A 22,733-nucleotide genomic window follows, 5' to 3' on the forward strand; every position below is an offset into this window, starting at 1 on the left:
ACACCTTTTGGTGATTCTACTTCATCTGTTGGATTTTTATAACTAATTGACAACTAAAAAAACACGTATTATATATAGATATTGTAATATGTTATCATAATGTAATATGATATTATGTTATAGTATTGTATTATATTATTATATCATATTATATCTTCTATCATGTCTTAAATAGTATCATATCGCACTCACTTGTCAAACGATTTCTCATTGGAAGACGTTCTGCGACGTCATTGGGTTCCCCAACGTCACATTTTCTTTGATCTGAACATGCGCACATCGGCGTACTGAGCTAAACGACGCACACAGGAGGGTTCCGAACACCAGACCACATCTTCACCGCTACCTGGTACGCTTGAGTAGGTAGAGATGTCATTATTATATCTAAATGTCTTTAACTAGTATATGCTCTTTTAACGCCGTCAACGGGGACATTAATCCTTACGTCACGTTAGCATACTATTTTCGCTGCCCGTTCTCCTTATGTTTCGCATTTAAAATAGTCTGAATCAATGATTAGTCATCAATCGTTATCAGTTGCTCCAAGTTCACTGGTTTCGTGATAGTCATTTTTTTAGATGGTCCCGGTCCGATAGGCGTTTAAATGTGAAGCACTGGCACACCGTGCATTATGTTACAGGAAACGTCAGCCTATTGTTGTGTTTGTTTAGTGGCGTTTGTTGCTGCTGTAGCATGAAGGAGGGCTATATGAAGACCGCTTCTGTATGTGGCTGTTGTTCTTCCTGATGAGGAATCATTGATCTGCTGTTAAGTGCGTAGAGCAGCGATGTGGGTTGTCGCCTTTCAAATCATGCATGTACTCCAGTATAAAAAAGTTATTGTTGATTAGCAAGGTCTCCTATTGTCATCATTTTTGCCACATACATGCGTTATTGCCTATCTCTATCGTAATCTGCATGAAAACATACCTGGGCAACCGGTCAATCCAGGGCAGGCAAATGCCCCGTGGTTGGTTACTTTTTAAAGAAATTTCAAGTCGTATTGACAATAACAGAAAACGAAATTAAGTAAAGTGTGTGTGTGTGTGTGTGTGTGTGTGTGTGTGTGTGTGTGTGTGTGTGTGTGTGTGTGTGTGTGTCCACTTGTCCATTCATGCATGAATCTCACTGGGTTATAATATTTGAAGACCGTATTATATAACGGTACCCACGTCTCATCAGACCAAACTTGAGGGGAACGTACATGGCATGTGTGCGAGCCTGCAGTGTCCATGTGTGTTTGTGGGGGTACATCACTGTTTACAGGTAGCTATACCAGACGACCACACTGTGCCCCTGATAAGGAAGCTTAAGTGGATTAGCTCAAGGACAGCTCTGCGGTGCGTAGTATCAACAGCACTTTCTGGGATGCTGCTGTTGTAGCCTGCAGAGCTCCCTGCTGTTGGTTGTTTTTTTCATGATGAGAAATGTTGATCAGCTTTCAAGTGTGTAGAGTAGCTATGTGTGTTGTCTCCAGTAAAGCCATGTATACTAGAGTATAAAAAGTTGATCTTATTCATCCGGAAGTTCTCATATTTCTTTCTTTTTTTGCTCAAGCAAAAAGTGTTGATTGTAATGAGGGAAACTGTTTATGTTTACCTAATTATGTTGAAAGAGTCTAACAAAGACAAACAGAGCTCTTGTAAAATGTGGTGAACCCGAACCCTAAACTTTAAAATATTTGGTATATTAAATTATTAAGCTACAGTGTCCCCTAAATAGTTGTGTACCACGTTTAGACATGAGCCCTCTTTCACCATTACCAATAGGCCTATATAGTATAATATACAATATAATGTGCTGGCTATCGTAGAGTTGATAAAACAGAGCTATTTTTGGCTTAAAGGGAATGTTGTCTGTGCTGGATGTGTGTACACACTTGATAGCAGGGACTGTTATCAGGAGTTGGACATGAGGGAAATGGACTTCCTCCAACTTCCACCCCTCAAGTCTTCTTGCCATTTTAATTGGCACTGGTTATCTCTTTACTTGTAACTCTGTATCTTTGTTAGCTAGCTTTTTATTTTTGAGTCAAATGATGCAAACATGGTTGTCCTGTTACTCAATTACCAAGGTTACACATCGCCAGACTTTCTTTGACCGCATACAGCTGTCAATGTGCTGAATATGTTGTGTAGTCTCATCAAAAGAGCCCATACTTCACCAGCATGAATGCAAGAATTATTATATTATTATAATAAGTCATTTTATATCTTAAATATTATATTGCAAAGATGTCTTATTTAAATTATTGTGAATGTTGTCGTATAAAGGAAGCAATGTGAAGTATATCAAAGTGAAAGCACACTGCCCAGAAAAGAACACCCACACCACAATATTGGATGTTGTCCAAAAGTTTGTCAACAAATAACTTAATCCAACAACAGCCAACCACCACCAATAGCTCTGGCAAGGTGACCCTGTGTTTGGGTTTGTGAGGGAACCTTAACCAGTCAGTCTCACTTTCTCACTTTTAAAATTGTCAGAGATTTTCATGGAAGAAATGTACCATTTTTTTCTCTTTTGCATCATAAATCAGTGTGTCCATCATGATCTAAGGTTCTTATCCCTATCTGCTATCTGCTACTACCTCCTGTCACATCGCCGCTATTGCATGTAATGGCAAGTTGTAAAGGTCATCTGGTTCTCTTGTTGGTCATGCTGTGAAGGTTAAATGATGTAGCCATGCAGCTGGCCTCCATGTTTTTAATCAGACTATAGTGTAAGAATAAGATATCTTTCATTAGAAGTAACATTCCATTGTGTTCCAAAATGTAATAGAAATTCACCATAAAACATTAAGAATATATAAAAAGCATATTGTAATCAGAATTTTACTAAATATTAGCTGCAATCTAAAATGGTGCCTCATACTAAATGTGTCGGATCACTTTTAATTCAGCTGGATGAGCAGATTTATGGTGATGTTGTGTCCTCTGCTTGTTAGCTTACATCCCTGGCCGACACAGATTAACCCTGGAGCCTGGAAGGGTGTATGAGTCTAGTGAGGTCTTGTCATGTTGAATCGTGTGTTGGCCAGATACTCGTGTACTAACACTAGTTCCAGATCAGCTTGTTTTATGCCACAGGTAGTAGACTTATCTTCGCTAGTGTAGTCTACTAGGCGCGACCTGGTGCTTACATGTATTAGAGCTACATTTAGTTTTAGGATATTTTGTTTGTCCTAGGAAGATGCCTCTAAAAATGGGGTCTAGCAAATATGAAGGTGTTTATACTTCCTCTAATGTTAGTTGGGAGGAGGGCACAGCAATGTTGACCTCATGGAAGTCTTTAAAGACTGTTTAAATAAATAACCTCCTCACTAACCAAGACATTTCATATTATAGTAGCTGTTGATGTATTGGTTGTTGTATATATTAGCACAACAACAGTTCTGGAAAATTCTTATTGAGCCAGTGGTGGGTTTGATCCAGCATTCTGTCTCTCTTTTATCTCCTCTTTAGGTGTCGTTATGTCCTCCCCCATCTCTCTGTGCACTGGTCCTTGATATTGCGTAGTTAAGTGCAGCTGACATAGTGATATAATCCTGTCCAGCGCAGAAGGCTGAGCTGTACAGGCCAGGGTTGTATGGGGGTCTGTGGGTATGTCGGTGACCTTGCAGCACTAAAACACAGACATTGGAAACAAAGAAGAGTAGAATTGCAGGTTCTCACGCAAATCTGCTGAGCCCTTTTTTGTTTTTGATAAATACTTGCATAATCGCAGACAATAATACGGCAAAGCTGTGATTTTCTCAACATGTTGGTTAAGCAAGAGTGTTCTTGCAATAGAGAGCATTTCCCCATGCATGTTTTAATCCAATCTAGACCGTAGATTGCACAAAAACATGGACATGACTTGCAAGACATGGGCGATGGGTCAATCTCGCGTAGGCTATTGCCCTGCCAAATATGACCTGTTGTTTATTACTTTTTAAGGAAACAACCGGTTTTATTGACAATAAGACATTGTAAGATGAAGGAAGCGAATGAAGCAATTGTGTGTATGCATGCGGGTGCGTGACTGCTTGCCCATTCGTGCATGAACCTCACTGGGTTAAGATCTTTGAAGACCGTATTATATAACAGTACCCATGTCTCATGAGACCACGCTTGAGGGGTTCTTGGGTGCACTGTACCCGTGGGTTTCTTGGGGTACAACAATGCTGACATGAAACCAAAGCCTACTCTTTGTAGCTGTAACAGAATGCCATTCTTTCCCCCTGGTAGGGAAGCTTAAGTAGATTAGCAGGACAGCAGTAGTCAACAGCGCTTTTTGGGAAGCTGCTGAGTACAGCTGAGTACTGCTGGTTGTTTTCATCCCTGCTAGTGATTGGATGTTTGGGGGAATGGGGTGTGACTTCACCTAGCACTACCCCATATACAAGTAGCTATAAAACATTCCACAATTAAATGCAAGAACAATGTTTAACTAAATGTTTGTTTAAACTTTTTTGAAAGTCTCACGTTTCAATTGCCTCATTCCAACTTTGCTGTAAGCACTGTACAGTTTGTTCAAATGTAAATGATCTGTGAAAATGGTATCCCTTAATTTGTTATTTAGTTTACCTCTAAACTAAAACAAGAATGATTGTAGCGGGCATGCAGAATTGTGGTGTCAGTTGCATCTATTTTGACAGGATAATGTTAGAAATCCTTTTATATGTCTGAGGTCGCTTATATTTCCGTTTGCTTGTGGTTTGTCGTGTATTGAATTATACACTGTTGTTTGCAGGAAGTCTGCAAGTCTTTGCAAAGCTTTTGTCTGTGAATAACAAAAAGCTAAAGTGAATAATATTATGCCATAGTTGATTTGGATAGTCAGTCCATATTCAATATTTATTTGCACATAATTGTTTTGGCTTGATTAGTGAGTCAACATAAACTAAAGAATAAAACTGGGCTTAAATAGGTTAAAGTGTGGTTGTAGCAGCTTTCATGCTATCTATAAAACCAGTATAAAATGTGTTTCTCTACCTCATTAGCTAATCCCCCCACTCTTATATGCAGCTATATATACTTGACAAACACATTTTGTCAGTGTCTATCCACCTGCTGAAAAATTCTGTTATTGCATCATGAAGTATTGGTCAGATGGACAAGTTCTCGGTTCTCTTCTGCTCCGTTGTCCAAAACACTGCGGTAAAGACATAGCATGGAGGAAACGCTGCATAAAGAGGTTTCAATGACACTATAACAGTCAGAAACCTCAAAAAAATCTCTGATTGGCCATTCCATGATGTCCAATCAAACACAACCAGTAGCGTTAAGCATGCAGGAACAGTGTGCTTCATGTGTATGAGCTGAATTTAGAACCGTCATTTCCCCCTCTTCTCTCGAAAGGGCCTGGGAGTGAATATCGGCGCCCCTGTTTTGGGGGAAGATGTAGCTTGTTCAAGGTCTGGCTCCTCATCCCCACGACCCTTCATCCTACCCCTGTTCTGGAGGACTACGTTCTGCCCCCCCCCCCCCCCCCCCCCCCCCCCCCTTCCCCCAGCCCTCCTGCTCCATGTGCATGCGGAGCACCCAGTAGCTGGACAACAGGACACTGCTGAGCTACAGACGGGCCACTCGGCCTTTGGAAATGGAGTCCGTCGCAGTGAGCAACCTCCTAGACCTTGACCTGCCGTCAGGAGCCCCGGCGCTGACCAGGGATGGAGGTCACAACATTTTCTCCCCAGACCCGGCCCCCTACACAGGGGCCGCTTTACCAGAGCCCCTGGTCCCTGCAGGCCGCAGCCCCCACCAGCAGCCAGACCAGCGGAGTCAGGAGGACGGGGAGAGCCAGAGTGACGCCACAGAGTCGGCAGACAGCGAAAATGACATGGACCCAGCCTCCAACCGGTGGGAGCTTCGACGGACATCGTCCTCGTCCAATCACAGTGGCGAGGAGCAGAACGCAGACACAGTGGAGAGGCGGGAGTTCATGAAGGCCTATGTGGAGAAGATATTTAACGGAAAGTAAGTATACAAGTAACGTGTGTGTGTGTGCGCAATACTTTCATTATATTAAATGAAATTACTTCCAATAGTCACAATTACAATTATTGCCATATTAGGGGTCTTTATCATCTGTCTTTATTTGCCTGTGTTAATTGTGGTATAGCTTTTTCCTGACTCAGGTAAAACGTGCTAAGTGCTTGCTTAGTAGATGAAGTAAAGTGTTTGTCATGGCGGTCTTTGTAGGTATCTGTGTTTACTTCTCTGACCTTTATGCTGTCTCTGAGTCACATTTTGCATAGTTTCTGATACTTATTGCTTGACGGTGTTTTGCATAGGTAAACTTCCCAATAAGTAGTGAACCATGTACAATGTGTACTAAGCCCCCAATATACATATATTATAACGATTTTTTTTATATACAATATATAGATAGATGGTAGTTGGTACTGTCTCTGGAAGGGATTTGGTCATCCATGATGATGAATTGATGCTCCTCTCTTTCTGTTCCTCATGTTTGCCCAGAGAGGACTTTGCCCAGGAGGAGAAGGCTCGTTTTGGGGAACTGTGCAGCGGAGAGAACGGCAAAGGAAGGGAGTGGTTTGCCAAATACGTCAGTGCACAGGTAAACATATGAGCAAGCCCAGAGAAATGGTTGACAACACCGCTTTCCAGCCTGATGTCTGTGCTGCTCTGTCAGAATTGACCATTGAATGGTTATTGCTACAAAGCAGAAAATATAAACCGTACAATGCCTATCTATTTAATGGAGATCTGTTTGTTTACATAAAAATAAAATAGGTCCTCATTTGGCATTATTGTGCTTTATTATCTTGTATGGTCTGGAGTAAAACCCTGTCAGATACCTTTTAAAAAAAAACATATTTTATGACACATGGAAAGTGCCCTTTAATCATTAAATGAGAAGAATTCTCAATATAAAATATAAATCTGATGGATTATGATTGTCCCTCACAACATAAATCTGTTCCCACGGCACACATGGGAACTGTTTGTGTCCAATATTATGTCTTGCAGCGCTGCAACTCTAAATGTGTGAGTGAGGCAACCTTCTACAGACTTGTGCAGTCATTTGCTGTGGCTCTCTTTGAGTAAGTACAGGCCGAGGGCTGTTTTCTTGTTTGTTTGTTCATGGCGTGGCTAAATCGTTGTTATGGATAACCAACCATTCACACATGTGACAAAAAAATCAGATATTAACAGATTTTTCCAAACATATTTGATTTAATACTTCATAATAATAATGTTATTATTATTGTTTTGGTTATTGTTATTTCTGGGATGATCCGAAGGTATGGCATTTGGTTATTGTTTGAGTCAGCAAAGGTGAGATTAGCATGTGTTTGCTAATGTGTTGCTTGGTAACTGCCATTTTAACGTAGAGGAAACGATTTGGGTTGTAGATGCTACCAGATGGATGACTACAGCCCTGCCAAGAATCTCATGACCATGTGTTTCACATACTACCACATTGGTAAGGCTCTGACGCACTGCTTTCAATGTTTTTAAGCATCATATCCACTGAATTGTAAGTAAGTCAATTGTGTATATCACACTACCAGTGCATTGGTAACATAATAATAAAGACCATGAAGCTAAGAAATGCGCTTAAATATTATGAAGTATTCTTCAGCTGCAATGTGAAAAAAATCCTATATTCCCTAATCAATAGCATGTATACACATGATAGCATAGTGAACCCAATCCAATTTACAGCCAGTATGATGTTTGCTGTACACCTGTTTGGGGTTTGAGTTCCTGATGTAGGTCATCATAATGATCTACTGAAACCCTCTAGGTCTATTGAAGTCTTGAATCAGGTCTTTTCCTGTTCATGCATTTTCATTTGTATTTATCTTAGAAATACAAGCCTGATATTTTGTAGCTCAAAAGTAGGCTACATGAATAAGTAGATATGTGTTTCATAATCTCGCTCACAAAAAATTATGGTGAAAGACATAAAAAGAGATCTTGCGACATCCTTTGGCATTTTGCCATGTGACTCCTGTTATTGACTTGAAGGGAGTTGCCTGCGTTTTTCTTTATTTCCTTGAAACACAATGGACGTTCCACATGCAATCATCTGGGAGAGCTGTGCAAGCACAATGCAGTCACCCAGAAATTGACAACATTGTTTTTCCTGTTTCTATCTGGATTTGACCCTTGGCTTCTTCAAAATAAATGCATTAAACAACCCATTTGCGGTGTTAAGTATAACACCGCAAATGGGGTTAAGTATAAAACTGGCTTTTACAACATAAGTTTATTTTGATTTGATCATTATAAGGATTTATTCTACTTCATTTAAGAATGCTTGATTCTGATTGGCATTAGGGCATTAACCCGGCAGGTTGCCCGCTGACTTGTCGGTTCTACTTGCTGCTGACTGAGCACAGTGTCATCAAATAGTAGATCAATACGCCGCTTGTATTTTTTGGAATACTTGATTCTGATTGGCTGCAGGGTGTCCATAAATCCCTGATATATGGACACCTGCTAAGTAGTTCCAGTCAAACTTTCTGTTCAGACTCCTATAGTATCTGTGGTATAAAGGTTGGGACGAATTTCAAATTATAAATATGTACACTTTATGTTGAAAGTATAGACCGTCGCGATTCCCATTGAAACGAATGGCGCGGTGGTTAGTCTTCAAAGCGAGAGCTGGTAAATTGCGAAATATGAATTAAACTGTAATCAGGCAACGCGGTTATATGCTATAGACCCTAGAGTATCTGTGGTATAAAGGCTGGGACGAATTTCGAATTATAAATATGTACAATCCATTACGTTAGCTCTCTGGCTCATAGTGGTGAAGTCACGCCCCTTCCGGTAGAGCCCATGGGACCTATGAGATCGATAATATGAATGGGTTTCAATGGAGAGAAAGTAATTATCTTCTGGTCCCAGTCTTTATATGCCCCGGATTACACATATGTTGTTTGTGGATTTAAATTATAATTTAAATCATGTCAAGAGTTTGACCCTTTATTGTGCAATTGTTCAGTTAAAGGCTGTAGAGAAAACACAATGAGAAAGACTACATGTCTCGTATGTGCCGTCACACTCCCTGCAACTGGCATGGACAAGACCGACAATCTTCCCGTCGGCATAACTGAAACTCTCCACGTGCCCCAACTTATAATGGTTTTCACCTCTTTTGATGCTTTTATCCTCCCCTTGGAAAAAACCTAACATTATCAAACTTCTTCACGAAAATGTTTAGTTTTCTTTGCATGAAAAATTATCATATAAATCCAGAAAAAAACATGTGTAATCCGGGGCATATAAAGACTGGGACCAGAAACTAATTACTTTCCCTGCATTGGCTAGTGACCATGGTATAAGCGGGATAATGCCCTTTGAGGTGTCCAAAACATGTTTGATCGATCGTAATTAAAGGGGACTGCTTTTTGAGGGAGATGAACTCAAACAGAGTATACATTTAATAAGCATGCAATACAAATAAGAAAAAGCATAATTATTAAAGTATTTGAATTGTTTTATTATGTTAGCAAGCAAGAAGTAGAATAAACGGGATAATCACCTCAAGGCAGGGCAATAAACGGTTTGATATGCCCGGCTCGTGGAAGGTAAGCCGTCCACGAGCCGGGCATATCAAACCGTTTATTGCCCTGCCTCTCGGTGATTATCCCTTACTTATTACAAGGACCTATTTTTCGATACAAATCTTCATGATATTTAAACCACAAACCCTTTGCTTTTACACCTAATGCCCCTCCCTCCATCCCTCCCCTCCCTCCCTCCCTCCCTCCCTCCCTCCATCTCCTTCTTCCTCCCTCCCTCCCTCCCTCCATCTCCTTCTTCCTCCCTCCCTCCCTCCCTCCATCCCTCCCCTCCCTCCCTCCCTCCCTCCCTCCATCTCCTTCTTCCTCCCTCCCTCCCTCCCTCCATCCCTCCCCTCCCTCCCTCCCTCCATCCCTCCCCTCCCTCCCTCCCATCCCTCCCTCCCTCCCTCCCTCCATCTCCTTCTTCCTCCCTCCCTCCATCCCTCCATCCCTCCCCTCCCTCCCTCCCTCCCTCCCCTCCCTCCCTCCCTCCCTCCCTCCCTCCCTCCATCTCCTTCTTCCTCCCTCCCTCCCTCCATCTCCTTCTTCCTTCCTCCCTCCCTCCATCCCTCCATCTCTTTCTCCCTCCCTCCCTCCCTCCCTCCATCGCCTTCTTCCTCCCTCCATCCCTCCATCTCCTTCTTCCTCCCTCCCTCCCTCCATCTCCTTCTTCCTCCCTCCCTCCCTCCCTCTATCCCTCCATCTCCTTCTTCCTCCCTCCCTCCATCTCATTCTCCCTCCCTCCCTCCCTCCATCCCTCCATCTCCTTCTTCCTCCCTCCCTCCCTCCCTCCCTCCCTCCCTCCATGGATCCAGGGAGGTTCCAGCTGTCCCCCTCTGAGCTGTTGGGGCCCAGCAGCTCAGGCATGGACTCATATCTGGACAAGGCCAACGTCTGGCTGACCGGGAGGAAGGGCGCGGCCGAGCGGCTGCTGAAGACCACCCCCAAGCCCGACGTCAGGGGCTTCTTGGGGGGCTTGGAGAGCAAGCTCAGGGGGCCGGCGGTGCGCAGGACAGAGTGAGAGCTTACTTCACTATGTTACCCTCTACCAACCCCGACGACAACCCCTGCCCTGTGGGCTTGAGTTGGCGGTTTTCTGCCTTTTGTGAATGTTTGGAAAGTTTACTATTTTTTTACAATGGTTGAATTGTGTTTTCTATATATATATATATATCTCTATCTCTATTATCAAGGGATTCAGAGCCTCCAACAGAGACTAAGCCTAAATCACCAGGTAAAATGCATACCATTACATTCAATAAAGATTTTTATTCATTAATCAGATGAAATGCTCGTACTTTAGGGTGATATTTCTATGTTTGTCCCCCTCCCTCCAGGCGGTTTGAATCCAGAGGAACAGAAGATTTACCTGTACACCCATTTGAAGCAGCAGCCCATCTGGTATGTACTCCAGGAAAGGCCTTCAAACATGCTGACTTTGACAAACGAGCTTAGTGGCACATCAATTTTATCACCTTTTTGTGTACTTTTTCACCAGGTAGTGCAATAGATCCCGAATGCTCTTTATTTTCACCTAGATATTTGACACATGTGCAACGTTTCTTATGTGCTCCACTAAATGGAGTAATGGTTATGAACCATATTGAGATGGTTCCTCTCTCTTTCTCTGCTTTCAGGCACACATTAAGGTTTTGGAACGCTGCCTTCTTTGATGCTGTCGACTGTGAGAGAAAGAAGAGATCTCCCACCACAAGGTAAGACAGGAGGGGAGAAACGGAGTGACGGATGGACAGATGGGTGAACGGAAGGATGGGAGACTGAAAGGATGGAGGAACAGGCAAGAGATGTATGAACTTTTACTGCATTATGTTCTCTTAACTCGGTAGACTGCTAAAGGAGTGAGTGTGTGTGTGGGTGTGGGTGTGGGTGTGGGTGTGGGTGTGTGTGTGTGGGTGTGTGTGTGTGTGTGTGTTAAAACCCCTACTGTTTGAACCTCAGACTCCAAAACGTTCTTCCTCTTCTCTCTTAGCCCTGTTTTTCACTGCTCTGCATGGTGGGAGTTTAACCCTTTCTCTCCTTGTGCCTTGCTGCCCGGTGCAGGGGAACACGGGAGGAGAGAGACCAGAGGTCTGACCTTCCTGTCCCTTCACCGGCCTCAGAAACTATTTTAGTCAAAGCAAGAGAGAACAGATTAAAGAGAGGGAGAGACAGGGGAGGAGATAGTTCCCTGATAAAATGGCCAAAGAGAATTTAAAGAAAGACGGGAACAATAGCAAGCAAAGATTAATCAGGCAGGAGTTCATTCCTGCAGCAGAGCAGAGGGCTGTTTTCAAAAATTTCGGGATATGACTTTCAAAAAAAGGCACGTAAATTTGAGGGTGCTTCTTAGTGAATCATAGTTGCTCTGCTGCAATCCCATTTTATCACGGCGCTCGCACTTGGATTACGTGCCGTGGGTATGTATATCTTGTATGTTCAGTTGGCTTCTGCGATCATGGCACAATGGCGGGTACGGTTTGGCTTTTTCCTAGGAATTGTAATATTAAAGTCTTCTAACACACCCGTAATCGCAACAAAACCCAACCCAAGTACTAGAAGTAGAGAGACAGTAGAAGGAATGCCTTGCCTGGTCAGTATAGCACACTGTAATTGATGTGGAAATGGACTCTGCTTCCGGCATGTTCACACCAGTGCTGCAATATATCATTCCATGCTTTTGGTCTCTATTGGGCTGCATGTTCAACTCTTCCCTCCCTCCCCCCCCACACACCAACAAACACTGTTTCACCACACCAGGGTCCTCCCCAGTTTGCAGTGATGTATGTGACATGGACATGGGACATGTCCTAGCAGAAGTAAAAGTTTGAAATATCTTCTCTCCGGGAGCATCTTAATAGCATTACACTTGAATAGAAAAGCAACACTAGCTCCTTTACATTTCAGTTTTCCGACATTAGAAGCTGCTTGTGTACTACAGTATATCCTTAAGGGATTAATGGTAGGGTTTACATTGAAGGTGTAGTGCGAAAAATGTAGTGGAATCTATCGCAATCTGCCTCCTCATCGCAAGTTTCTAATAAATTCTACACATTTGACCTTCAGTGTGGACAGGTTTACAATCGCATCTCACAGTTAAACATTCAGTTAGGGTCAATCATCATCAAGACCCATTTACATTGCCAATTCAACAATCCCATACTTCCATCCAGTCATGTAACAGTATGCAGAATGTGTTTCTTCATTTCACTTGTGATGAGTTACAGCGGTAGGAGTGTGACTAAACTGGTCAGTTTAGAGTTTCACACACTACATGCTTACCTTCTTCTGTCATTCTTGGTGCATTGGCTGTTACTCTGAATCTTAACCATGACAATGCGAGGCAAGAAATGAATGCCCTGTGTATTTATTCTGTGGCTGTTATTCTGTTTATAACCCTTGATGTATGATTTTGACTAACTCAGTGTATGCTTCCATATATTTGCGCTTGTATGATTGGTGTATTTATTTTTTCCGCTATTTCAATAACATTGGTTAATTGGATGTTAACAACTCTTTGATATATCAAACATCAAAGATTGAAAAATCAAACCATGTCTCTCTCCCTCTCACACTTGATCTCTCTCCCTCCCTCCCTCTTCCCTCCCCCCCCCCTCCCAGGGAGAGGTGGTGCCACATGACTCAGGAGGAGAAGGATGACAGTTCTAAAATGGATGAGAACATTGCCTTTGGCCAACTGGGGTGAGTGGTTTACTCTGTGTACCCACTTAATCAAGAATAGCACTTCAGAGCAAATGACAAAGAAGATTGTTAAGGCAACCTTTGGCTGCGTTTTTGTATTACATCAGATTGGAGAAACATTGTCCTTAACTCTATCTTAAAAGCCTTAAGATGGTTTATGTGTGTGTGTTTTTTGTCAGTACCTTCACACACAACATGCTGGAGTTTGGCCTCAGTAAGAAGCTCTGTAAGGACTTCTTAAAGAAGCAGGCGATCATCGGGAATCTAAACGAAGGTACGATCCACAGTGCCCCATGATCCATAGATCTCAGACTCTGGAGTCATTTGAACATAGCCTTGAGCAGTTACTGTGTTGAATTTGGTTGAAACAGGTGAACAAAAGGTTCATGTCTCAATTCATAAAAACCTACAAAACATACAGATGGTTATATATATAAGTCCATGTCATTTTCTGTTGCGGTGATTCCTACAACTTACGTGAGCTTTTTTTTCACAATACCGTGTTTAATCAAACACTGGGCTAGTCCGCTGGTAAAGTGTGTGTGTGTGTGTGTGTGTGTGTGTGTGTGTGTGTGTGTGTGTCTCTCTCTCTCTCTCCCCCCCCAATACAGAGCAAAACAAGTTGCTGAGTGACCACATTGACAAGATGGCAGCTGACTGAGTGGGCGCTACTGGATGTTTGATAGACTCACACTCACACAGATAAATAACACACAACACAAACAGACACACAACACAAACAGACACACACACAATAAGGTGAAGAGCTTTGTAGCAGCCGCTCCTTCAAGTCTCCGGACTCCTTTTTGATTCCCTCCCACCAGAGCAATAATAGAAAGTCGACTGTCTATCATCGTCATAATCATCATCATCATCATCATCATCATCATCATCATCATCACAACAACACTCCTCGACTACCACTCTTTATATGTTCCTCCAATGTGTGTTCTGATAATAGTGTTAACTGCATTTAGGTATGCCTACGTCACAGCATTCTTAATATGCATGTATTAGCTGGATAGATAAATGTAGAATCCAGTATTGGGTGACCCTTTTGACAAATTCAGCTTTCATGTTGCTGGCTAGGGCAATATGGCTGTATTTTATTAGGTAAATTTCTCTACCAGTCAATCCTGCTGTTCTTATGCTATATTAGTGACCTGGAAAGTAGTTGTACTTCATATATCCAAGTATTTCTAGGTCAAAACCCATCCATTGCTATTCTGTTCTAAAATGTAGTGAGCTTGATGTGAATATTCTTAGTATGGATTTTAGAAAAGGTTCAACAGGTTCATGTTTATTTGTAAGGTTAATCCCCAAGTATACAGTATACATTTTAACATTCCCAGTAGCTGTTGCAAACCTATACACAACTGTGTTGAACAACAATGAACCAACTGATCTGTCCAAAGACCATATCTTAACCCTAACAGACCATTAGAAAATGATCTAGTGTTATTATTTTATGCAAGGGACTATTTTATAAAATAGGGACATGCAAAGTGCCTTTTCATGTACCTTCTAACATGTTTGTCGGGGTCAATGTTAAGAATCCTCATTCCTTTCCATCTTGATACCTTTTTATTTGTGTAGTCTTTCAACAGACTCACTGCTTGTGCTTTAGTGAATAACCAGATCAACACATGTAGCTGTAGACGGGTAGAAGTGTTGTATTTGATTGTGAGCTCTTCATTTAGAAAAATTGCCAAGAATTAGGAGCATGGCAGTGGCTGTTCCTAAATAATTATCCATACTGTGCATGTATATTTATTTAGAATAGCCTGTGAAATACCGTTGAGACGGCTAGACTGCATTACTCAATCTTACCAATAGGCGGTAGCATTGTTTCTCCAGTTCATGTCTCCTCGTACATCTCACTATAAAACGGAATGTGTTGAAAAAGCTATGTCCCTGTTTAAAAACCCAAACCAATGTATACATATTTGTTTTTAAATTGTCATTTTTTGAGGTAATTAAGTTATCACTATTGTATATTCCTTCCTGTGCATTTTCCAAAACTTTGTGGAGCGAATTTCCTATGTTTTCCATAATCTTTGTGACTATTCTGATTAAGATGAAACTCAAGTGCTCCCTTTTTGCCTCTATGATACGATCATTAAGAATGCAGTAAGATAATGCATGTCGTGACCTTTCAGCTGACTGATATGACTCATTGGGTATCATTCAGCGCCTTGCCATCCAGCAATGTAACAGATGGAGCCCAGTTTGCCTTCCAAGTCTATTCCTCTCAACGTTGTCTATGGTGAACTGACCCTTAATACCTCTGATGTTATAAGCCTTATTTGACCGTCTCGGCAACCCTTTTGTATAAACGATTTATCTTCCTATAGCTCGCGTTTTAAAAGAACCGTCCAATGTTTTTGTTGCGGAGTCCTTGACTTTTGTAGGAGCTGTATATTCACTCAGATATCTTGGATCTTTAGTGAGTTTAACCGACCCGTCCAACTAAGCCATAATCAAAACCACTGAAAGAGTCTGGCCCTTCAGATCAATGTGAAGAAGGGACCCAATATCCACCGGGCGTAGCTGGTAGGCTTTTGTATTTTCATTGCATGCTGCATGATCTCTGGTTTGGATATTTATTTTTTGAAGTTTTCACACTGGGACCAGAGGAGAGTAGTCATATTCAACCTTGCCCATTCATCAACCGTGTGACACCTTTTATCCTCTTAATTGTTTCCTTACCAAATGAAGTCAAGATGAGGTCCTTGGTATTTTGTAAACAATGATATGACAGGCAATAGCTACATTTGCATGCCAATGTCAGTGATATCCAATGTTGAATCAAGCATCAAGCGCTGTATTAAAATGTTCTTTTGAGGTTGGCAATTTTTCTGAATTTTTATATGTTGGCCCCATGCACATTGTGTGGGAGTGTGTGTGTGTGTGTGTGTGAGAGTGAGTGAGTGTGCACACGCTCAAAAGATAGTGAGTCTGCAGTGTGGGGGGATGTATATGTCTGTGTCAAAATGAGCAGGGGTGTTGATTAGGGTCCTATGTAATAGCGGCACAATGTGTTTGGAGTATTCCCTGTATTTCAGACCCCCCTCACCACCATCCACCCCGGGCAAAGGCTGCTAACAGTCTGCCATTTTTAGCTCCACACATAAATAAACAGCGGTCACGCAGTCTGCATGCTGATTGGACACCGTGTAATGAGCTGTGAAAGCATAGTCAGCGCACTCACACCAGCAGTGCCCGACTCAATGTAATTAATGCCAGACCCACTACCAAAAAAATAAATACAGATCTGTGTGTGAGAAGTGGGGGCAATGGGGGGAGAGAAACAATGAGCATTGTGTGCACACTTAAGAATTCAATCCATAACCCTAGTATCTACAGATCTAACCCTCTTGTTCGCACTGGGTGTCTTTTGCAGAGGCTGAACTCCTAACATTGGACGAGGAATTTCTTCAAGTCTCATTCACTTCTGTTTATACACACACACGATATACAGTGTGGAGTACTTGGGGATACAAACACGCTCGCTGCGTCCATTAGCCATGCATCACTCATGGATATGAGGGATACGCGGGGAAAACATTCTCTCACACATATGAACACTTTGCCACGATGCAGCTGTGTGCTCGGGACACTGGCGGCTTCACGGCTACAGCAACTATTTTCTCCCACAAGGTCATTGCCGTATGTATTGAGTAGCATGCTCTCGTTTAGTGAAACCGTTTGTGTCTGTGGGTCTGTGCACATCATCTGCCTCAGTCGGCATGTCATCGTCCCCTCGTTGACCTTGCAATGACAGACATTCCCTCAGAACACAAACCACACAAAACCATATTCACGATAAGCATCAATATATTTTGTTTTCCATGTTTTCATTGGTTTGGGATGTGGATCTGTGGCCCGCTTCCACCATACTGTGTGTGGGTGTGTGTGTGTGTTTGTGTGTTTGTGTGTGTGTGTGTGTGTGTGTGTGTGTGTGTGTGTGTGTGTGGGTGTGCGCGTGTGCGTGTGTGTTTGTCCCCGCTCTGCGTAGGAGCCCAGCGGAGGAGGGTGATTGAGGAAGCAGGCTGCACTCTTACAGCCCTCAGAGGGAGGCTCCTATTCAGACCCGATGACTTCCTCCAGGATGAAGTGTCGACCCCGGGGTGGTCCCGGACAGTGGGCGGAGGTGAAGGGGTGAAGGGACTGAAGCTTGCCACGTGCACCTCCGGCGTGTGTTTATACACACAAACACTTGAACAAACACACACACACACACACACACACACACACACACACACACACTCTAATTTGCAAGCAGAACATTCCTTGATTCGCACTGACTGGTAATATTCTAAAGTTTCAATCAAAATGTGAGTATGGGTGTTTCAGAAAAAACGAAAAATATTCTGTCTATTATTATAAGATTATCGTTTTGATTGATAACAAACATTTATTGTTGTTATTTTATTTAATGTATTTCTCTCTGAAATGCTGCAGGTATTCTTAAACATTGAATGGCGCGTGTGTGTGTGTGTGTGTGTGTGTGTGTGTGTGTGTGTGTGTGTGTGTGTAATATCTTTGATACAGTTTAGTGTTGATTGGAACATGTGCATGGAGATGTGTACCAGCAACTGACAAGAAGTGTCACCCCAGTGCTTGTGTGTCTGTGTATGTCGGTGTACATAAAACAGCTCTGTAGAAGTCGTGGTCTGGTGGACGTTTGAGGCGGATAACGATGTATAAAGCGTTGTGCCAGGAAACCTAACTTGATTAGCTGCTAATGTAGCATGCAGCGAAGCACATCCATCTTCATCATGACCCCGCCTCTCCACACCACTCTGAGTGTGTATTTGAACAACTGTAGCCCGTTTATGTAGAGAGTGAAAAAATACAATAAACACTTGGATTAAAACTCTTTTGAATCCCTGGTGTTTAAATGCTGTGATTGAGTGCTGAAACTCAGATGTGATTGCACATGGGAGCGAGAGCGATGACACTTTAGAGGCCTTGGGGTATTTTGTTTCGTTCCTGCTCTTTCCGCACGGCTCTCCGTCCATCACAGCTAAAGCTGTACACTAACACCATCTAAAACTGTGTGATCTTCTGCGTAATGGTCGGGAGTGATGAAGCGTTTGCTGGCTGAAAATGTCCACAACTCAACGCATGAGTTGTTGAATTGCATTCTGGGGAATATCCTCTGCACCAACATTTAATGATGATCCATCACATGATTGTCCTTCAACATTTCACCACTGGCAAAACCTCATGGGTTTCTCTACATGTAAATTGTTATCGGACTAACCAAAGCAAATCCATTATAGCTGTGATTTTTGTTAGTATTGCTTCAGTTACATGGACACACACCAGTGAACTAGTTATACTTATTTCACTTTATGGCTTTTGATAACAAACTTGGGCCTGTTTTCTGCTCTCTCTCTCTCTCTCTCTCTCTCTCTCCCAGTCTATCCCCTCGGAGGCTTTCAGCTGTTTCCATGTTTTATTTACACGTCTGACCAAAAGAATCCTATACACAGGAAATGCTTGTGATTTCCAACTCCTATCCTCAAATGTGGGGACGTTTATTTCAACAAACATTCCTTATTTGCAGTGTGCAGACGCACAGCATACTGTTTTTGGAAAGGATTGTGCGCCTCAACTGTTTAGGCCTATTTTTAGACGCCCATTCTGTGCACTTCTCTCACACAAGTGTTATTCTAAGTCTTATTACAGAAGGCCTACCACGGCCATCTCCAGCAGCCCTGGTGCATTCTGGTATCATAATAGATGTGTAATGTATAGGACAGCCAAATACATTATGCTTGTACCTTACTCCCTTTAATATCCATACATTTGGTTATACAGTACACTACAATGTCATATTATAACTGATCATTAGGTCACATAACAATAGTGTGAGTGTGAGTGAAGCTCGCTGCTAAACATTAGCTCTTCTCCTCAGATTGATAGAAGGTGACTGATGTGACTGTACCGACCTGTGCACCTGCGTGGTTGGATGCCCTATTGGTGGCACTCGGAGAAGAAGGAATGGGTGCTAAATAATTCTGCATCCTCATCATAACATCGAAGTGAATGATGAGTAGGACTGACTTGTTGTATGTTACTATAATCAATGTGAACCAACCAACCAACCTTAACAGCGAGCGCCAGTTCAACACAACATTTTTTCCATTTAATCACAACTATTCATTTAACTGATTTGTCGTTTGTCATGTAACAGATAATTTTTTATGTTGTAAAACAGAATTCACAACATTGAGAAATGTAGAACAAATCTGGTTAAAGTTTTGGAGTTCTATACACTTGTTGAAGGACCATTCAAAATTTGGGAGGAGAGATTTGTCTGAACATGTACATATGTGTGTAGATTAAACCCTGTCCCTTTATGAAGGAAAAGAGAAAGATACATCCCATGTTCCATAAACATTTACATGGACAATGACAACATCCGTATGCACTTAAGAGCTTTCTGCAGGATTTTAAACAGACAGCTGTGCATCCGTTCAGCAATAGTGCTGTTGAATGGGAGGTTTCAAGAAAGATATGTATCGTATATTTCCTAAGCAGAATACCTGAATTACTATCAACTGAGCAAGAAATATAAGAGTTCTTGAGTTGTTCTATTTATAGAGGAATATGAATGAACACTGAAGAAGGCGATGATCATGACAGGCGGCCATCATTAAAAAAGTCTGTTGGGATAACAATTATGAAGCTGTTTAACAAATAAGTTATCTCACAGTCACAACTCGTTATCCCAGTTCAGTCAATGGTTAGGCATATAACTTTTGAACAGTTAAAGTGAGCTTTTCGTTTCAAACGCAATTGTTTAGAAAAAATGCACTTTGTCGTGATAGGGCAGAGATATGTAGGAACATAGTGGAAGTCCCATTTGGTACAGTTGATGTGCGTGCATACCGAGGACAAAAGATGGCCCATAAGGGCTTTGGCACTCTGTCTCTTTACTCAACCCAAGGAAGGAAACCTTGTCCGCGTTATTGACGTTGTTTTTGGACAATATATTGTCAATGCTGAATGAATGTGATCTATCAGTGGGCCTGCTGCCCTCGTGATGTGGAACACTTATTCCCTTGGTTTTGTCATGCACCAACATACTGAGCTGGCCATTCTCTCGCCCGCTGAAAACGGACCTCGCCTCCTCATCTTCTTTATCCTGTCGGACAGTAAGCTCCGGGAGATCTTCCACGCGCGCCGTGGATGCCTGTGCTGGCGGCGTGCAACGCTGCACGGATGCTCTTGGCACCGGTTGCTGTCTCCGGGTGGATGCTGCGCCGAAGCTCTCCGTGGACTTCCTCGATGGGGTGTTTTGCTGCATGCCAGAATGGTGCAACTCTGCAAGAATGGGCTTTAAACTTTGATCCCGGGGCGCATACGCGGGCTCTTTGGGCTTAATTGCTCCCTTGTGCGAGATACCCTCACCGCACAGCGCCTCTGCAAAGGCCGGTCGAGCGCCGGACTGTCCCCCCGGTACCTTCACCCGCTTGGTCCCAGACGGTGAGTCGCTCTCCTGCTGCTGTCTGCTCTTAAGCCTCCGTTTCCTCCGTCTGTAGTTGCCGTTCTCGAACATGTCAAGGCATTTGGTGTCGAGGGTCCAGTAGCTCCCCTTGCCGGGTCGACCTTTCTCCCGAGGCACTTTGATGAAGCAGTCGTTCAGCGAGAGGTTGTGGCGGATGGAGTTCTGCCACCCTTGCTTGTTGTCGTGGTAAAAGGGGAAGCGATCCATGATGAACTTGTAGATGCCGCTGAGCGTCGCGCGCCTTTCCGGCGCGTTCTTGATCGCCATGGCGATGAGCGCGATGTAGCTGTAGGGGGGTTTCTGAGGAGGCTCCTGCTGGCGCGCCGAGAGGAAGCTCAGCGCGGGAACCATGCCGCTGTTTTCCCCGCCATACAGGTAAACCATCGGGGGATGGTTGGAGATGCCGAGCGACGGAGGTGGTACCCCGAGATGCTGAAGTCGGGGGTGATACAGACTCATCGCAAACGAGTAATCACGGATGGTATCCGTGCAGGGAAAAGTTAACCAAGAAGCCGGCGCGCAGAGTTCCTCTCCTGGACTGAGTCTCGGTGTGCGCCCCTTGTCCGCCTCACGAAAGTCTAAACCAAAAAATGTCAAATAATTGTTGTGCGTTTTTGCAGTGTTGTGTTGACTTTGCACGGGGAAAATAAATTGTCCATCATAAACATTGGTTGTGTTCTCAGCCCACCCACATTAATTAAAACTTCATTGCACAAGATCCAGCGTGTCCCCTTTTTACCCACCGACCAATGAGGTGCCGGGTTATTCCCTCATCTGTTTATAGAATTAGTCTGTTGATAAGTCTGCCCACCCAAGTTGAATCAAGCTGTGTTTATTTGGAAAAAATTTCCGGGCACCCAATACATAAACGCACTGATGTGCTGTTTGAAACATCACGTCCACCCTTGACGCGGAGAGTTGCTCACACACAGAGAACAAGCAAACACTGCGGAGTTCTTTCTGGGACTTGCTTTGGTTAAGCAAGAAATCAAAACAAAGTGTAAAAGGAAAATAAAGTTAACATTTTTCTTTCAACTCGTATCAGGGGCCCATAGACGTATCCAAATCCAATGATGGTAAAATGCCATTAAGATGGTGGAAAATGAACAGCAGTTAACCTGGTTGGCTCGACTAAGTGAAAAAATGTATCCATGTATCCATAAAATAAAATATAAATAATCAATAATTGTGGATCATCTCACGCTGCGTAAAACGACGCGTAATGATTGGGTTAGGCCTAATCCTGATTGTTTGATCAGCCGCTGCAGCCATTCAGCCGCTGATCAAACCATTAGGACTAGTCCTCAGACTCCTAACCCAATCATGAAGTTGTATAAAACGCATCTTAATGATTGGGTTAGGCCTAATCCTAATTGTTTGATCAGCAGCTGCAGGCAGCCTGCTGCAGTGGCGATGGCCTTAAAAGGACAACTTAAGGGAGGAGAATGTATATTATTTGTGAAAGCCTACATGATGCTTTATATTATGTATTTTCCTGTTTATAAGGGCCACGGGGATTATAACAACTTTACAAGTGCTCACAGCTGCACCGTGCTTACATTACAGTTTCGAGGTGAATAAACTCAACTTTTCACTTTTTTTTTTTGCAGTCTGCAATGAATCATTAGGTAGACGTGGACTAAATCGAACGCAATACTAGAAGATGTAGGCCAGTGGCTTATTCATTGATCAACGGTGTTTATCAGGCTATTTGGTTCACCGGTGCAGCAAACTAGGCTATTCCTTTCGATCCCAATTAAAAATTGCCCCCAACCAGAGAAATTGCTTTCTTTACTATCATTAAAAAAGCAGCTAAAATTTGACAATAATGTATTATGACTGCATTAGTTAATACAGTGGCCTATTAGCTAACCGTTCATTTATTAGTCAATAAATATAGTTAACATTCACTAATGGGGTTCATGTTAACTAAGGTATTATTTATACATTTTTAAATAGGGTGGGGGTTAAACCTAATCCAATAAGA

The 22,733-nt window shown here is 42.7% G+C and overlaps 2 protein-coding genes across 5 annotated transcripts; one reads left to right on the plus strand and one right to left on the minus strand.

Annotated features, from left to right (window-relative positions):
• Nucleotides 1-281: 281 nt before the first annotated feature.
• kiaa0513 (KIAA0513) lies at nt 282-16,073 on the plus strand. 4 transcript variants are annotated; one of them, XM_079743588.1, is made up of 12 exons: nt 282-359; nt 5,342-5,959; nt 6,464-6,563; nt 6,977-7,050; nt 7,363-7,433; nt 10,341-10,542; nt 10,719-10,759; nt 10,863-10,926; nt 11,163-11,240; nt 13,144-13,224; nt 13,404-13,498; nt 13,836-16,073. In XM_079743588.1, the coding sequence occupies exons 2-12, from the start codon at nt 5,583-5,585 to the stop codon at nt 13,883-13,885; spliced, it is 1,233 nt and encodes a 410-aa protein (XP_079599714.1). In that variant the 5' UTR covers nt 282-359; nt 5,342-5,582; the 3' UTR covers nt 13,886-16,073. The 4 variants fall into 4 exon arrangements, 3 of the variants coding, with proteins under 3 accessions (XP_079599714.1, XP_079599716.1, XP_079599715.1); XM_079743590.1 differs by having other exon boundaries at nt 291-363; XM_079743589.1 differs by having other exon boundaries at nt 298-349.
• A 3,088-nt stretch (nt 16,074-19,161) lies between these two features.
• Nucleotides 19,162-21,357, minus strand: foxl1 (forkhead box L1). The gene has a single exon (XM_079742908.1). It carries the CDS (start codon nt 21,203-21,205, stop codon nt 20,039-20,041), a length of 1,167 nt encoding a protein of 388 aa, XP_079599034.1. The 5' UTR covers nt 21,206-21,357; the 3' UTR covers nt 19,162-20,038.
• Between the last annotated feature and the right edge of the window lie 1,376 nt (nt 21,358-22,733).

The sequence above is a fragment of the Pollachius pollachius genome, assembly GCF_949987615.1.
Source record: "Pollachius pollachius genome assembly, chromosome: 9".
Classification (NCBI taxonomy): domain Eukaryota; kingdom Metazoa; phylum Chordata; class Actinopteri; order Gadiformes; family Gadidae; genus Pollachius; species Pollachius pollachius.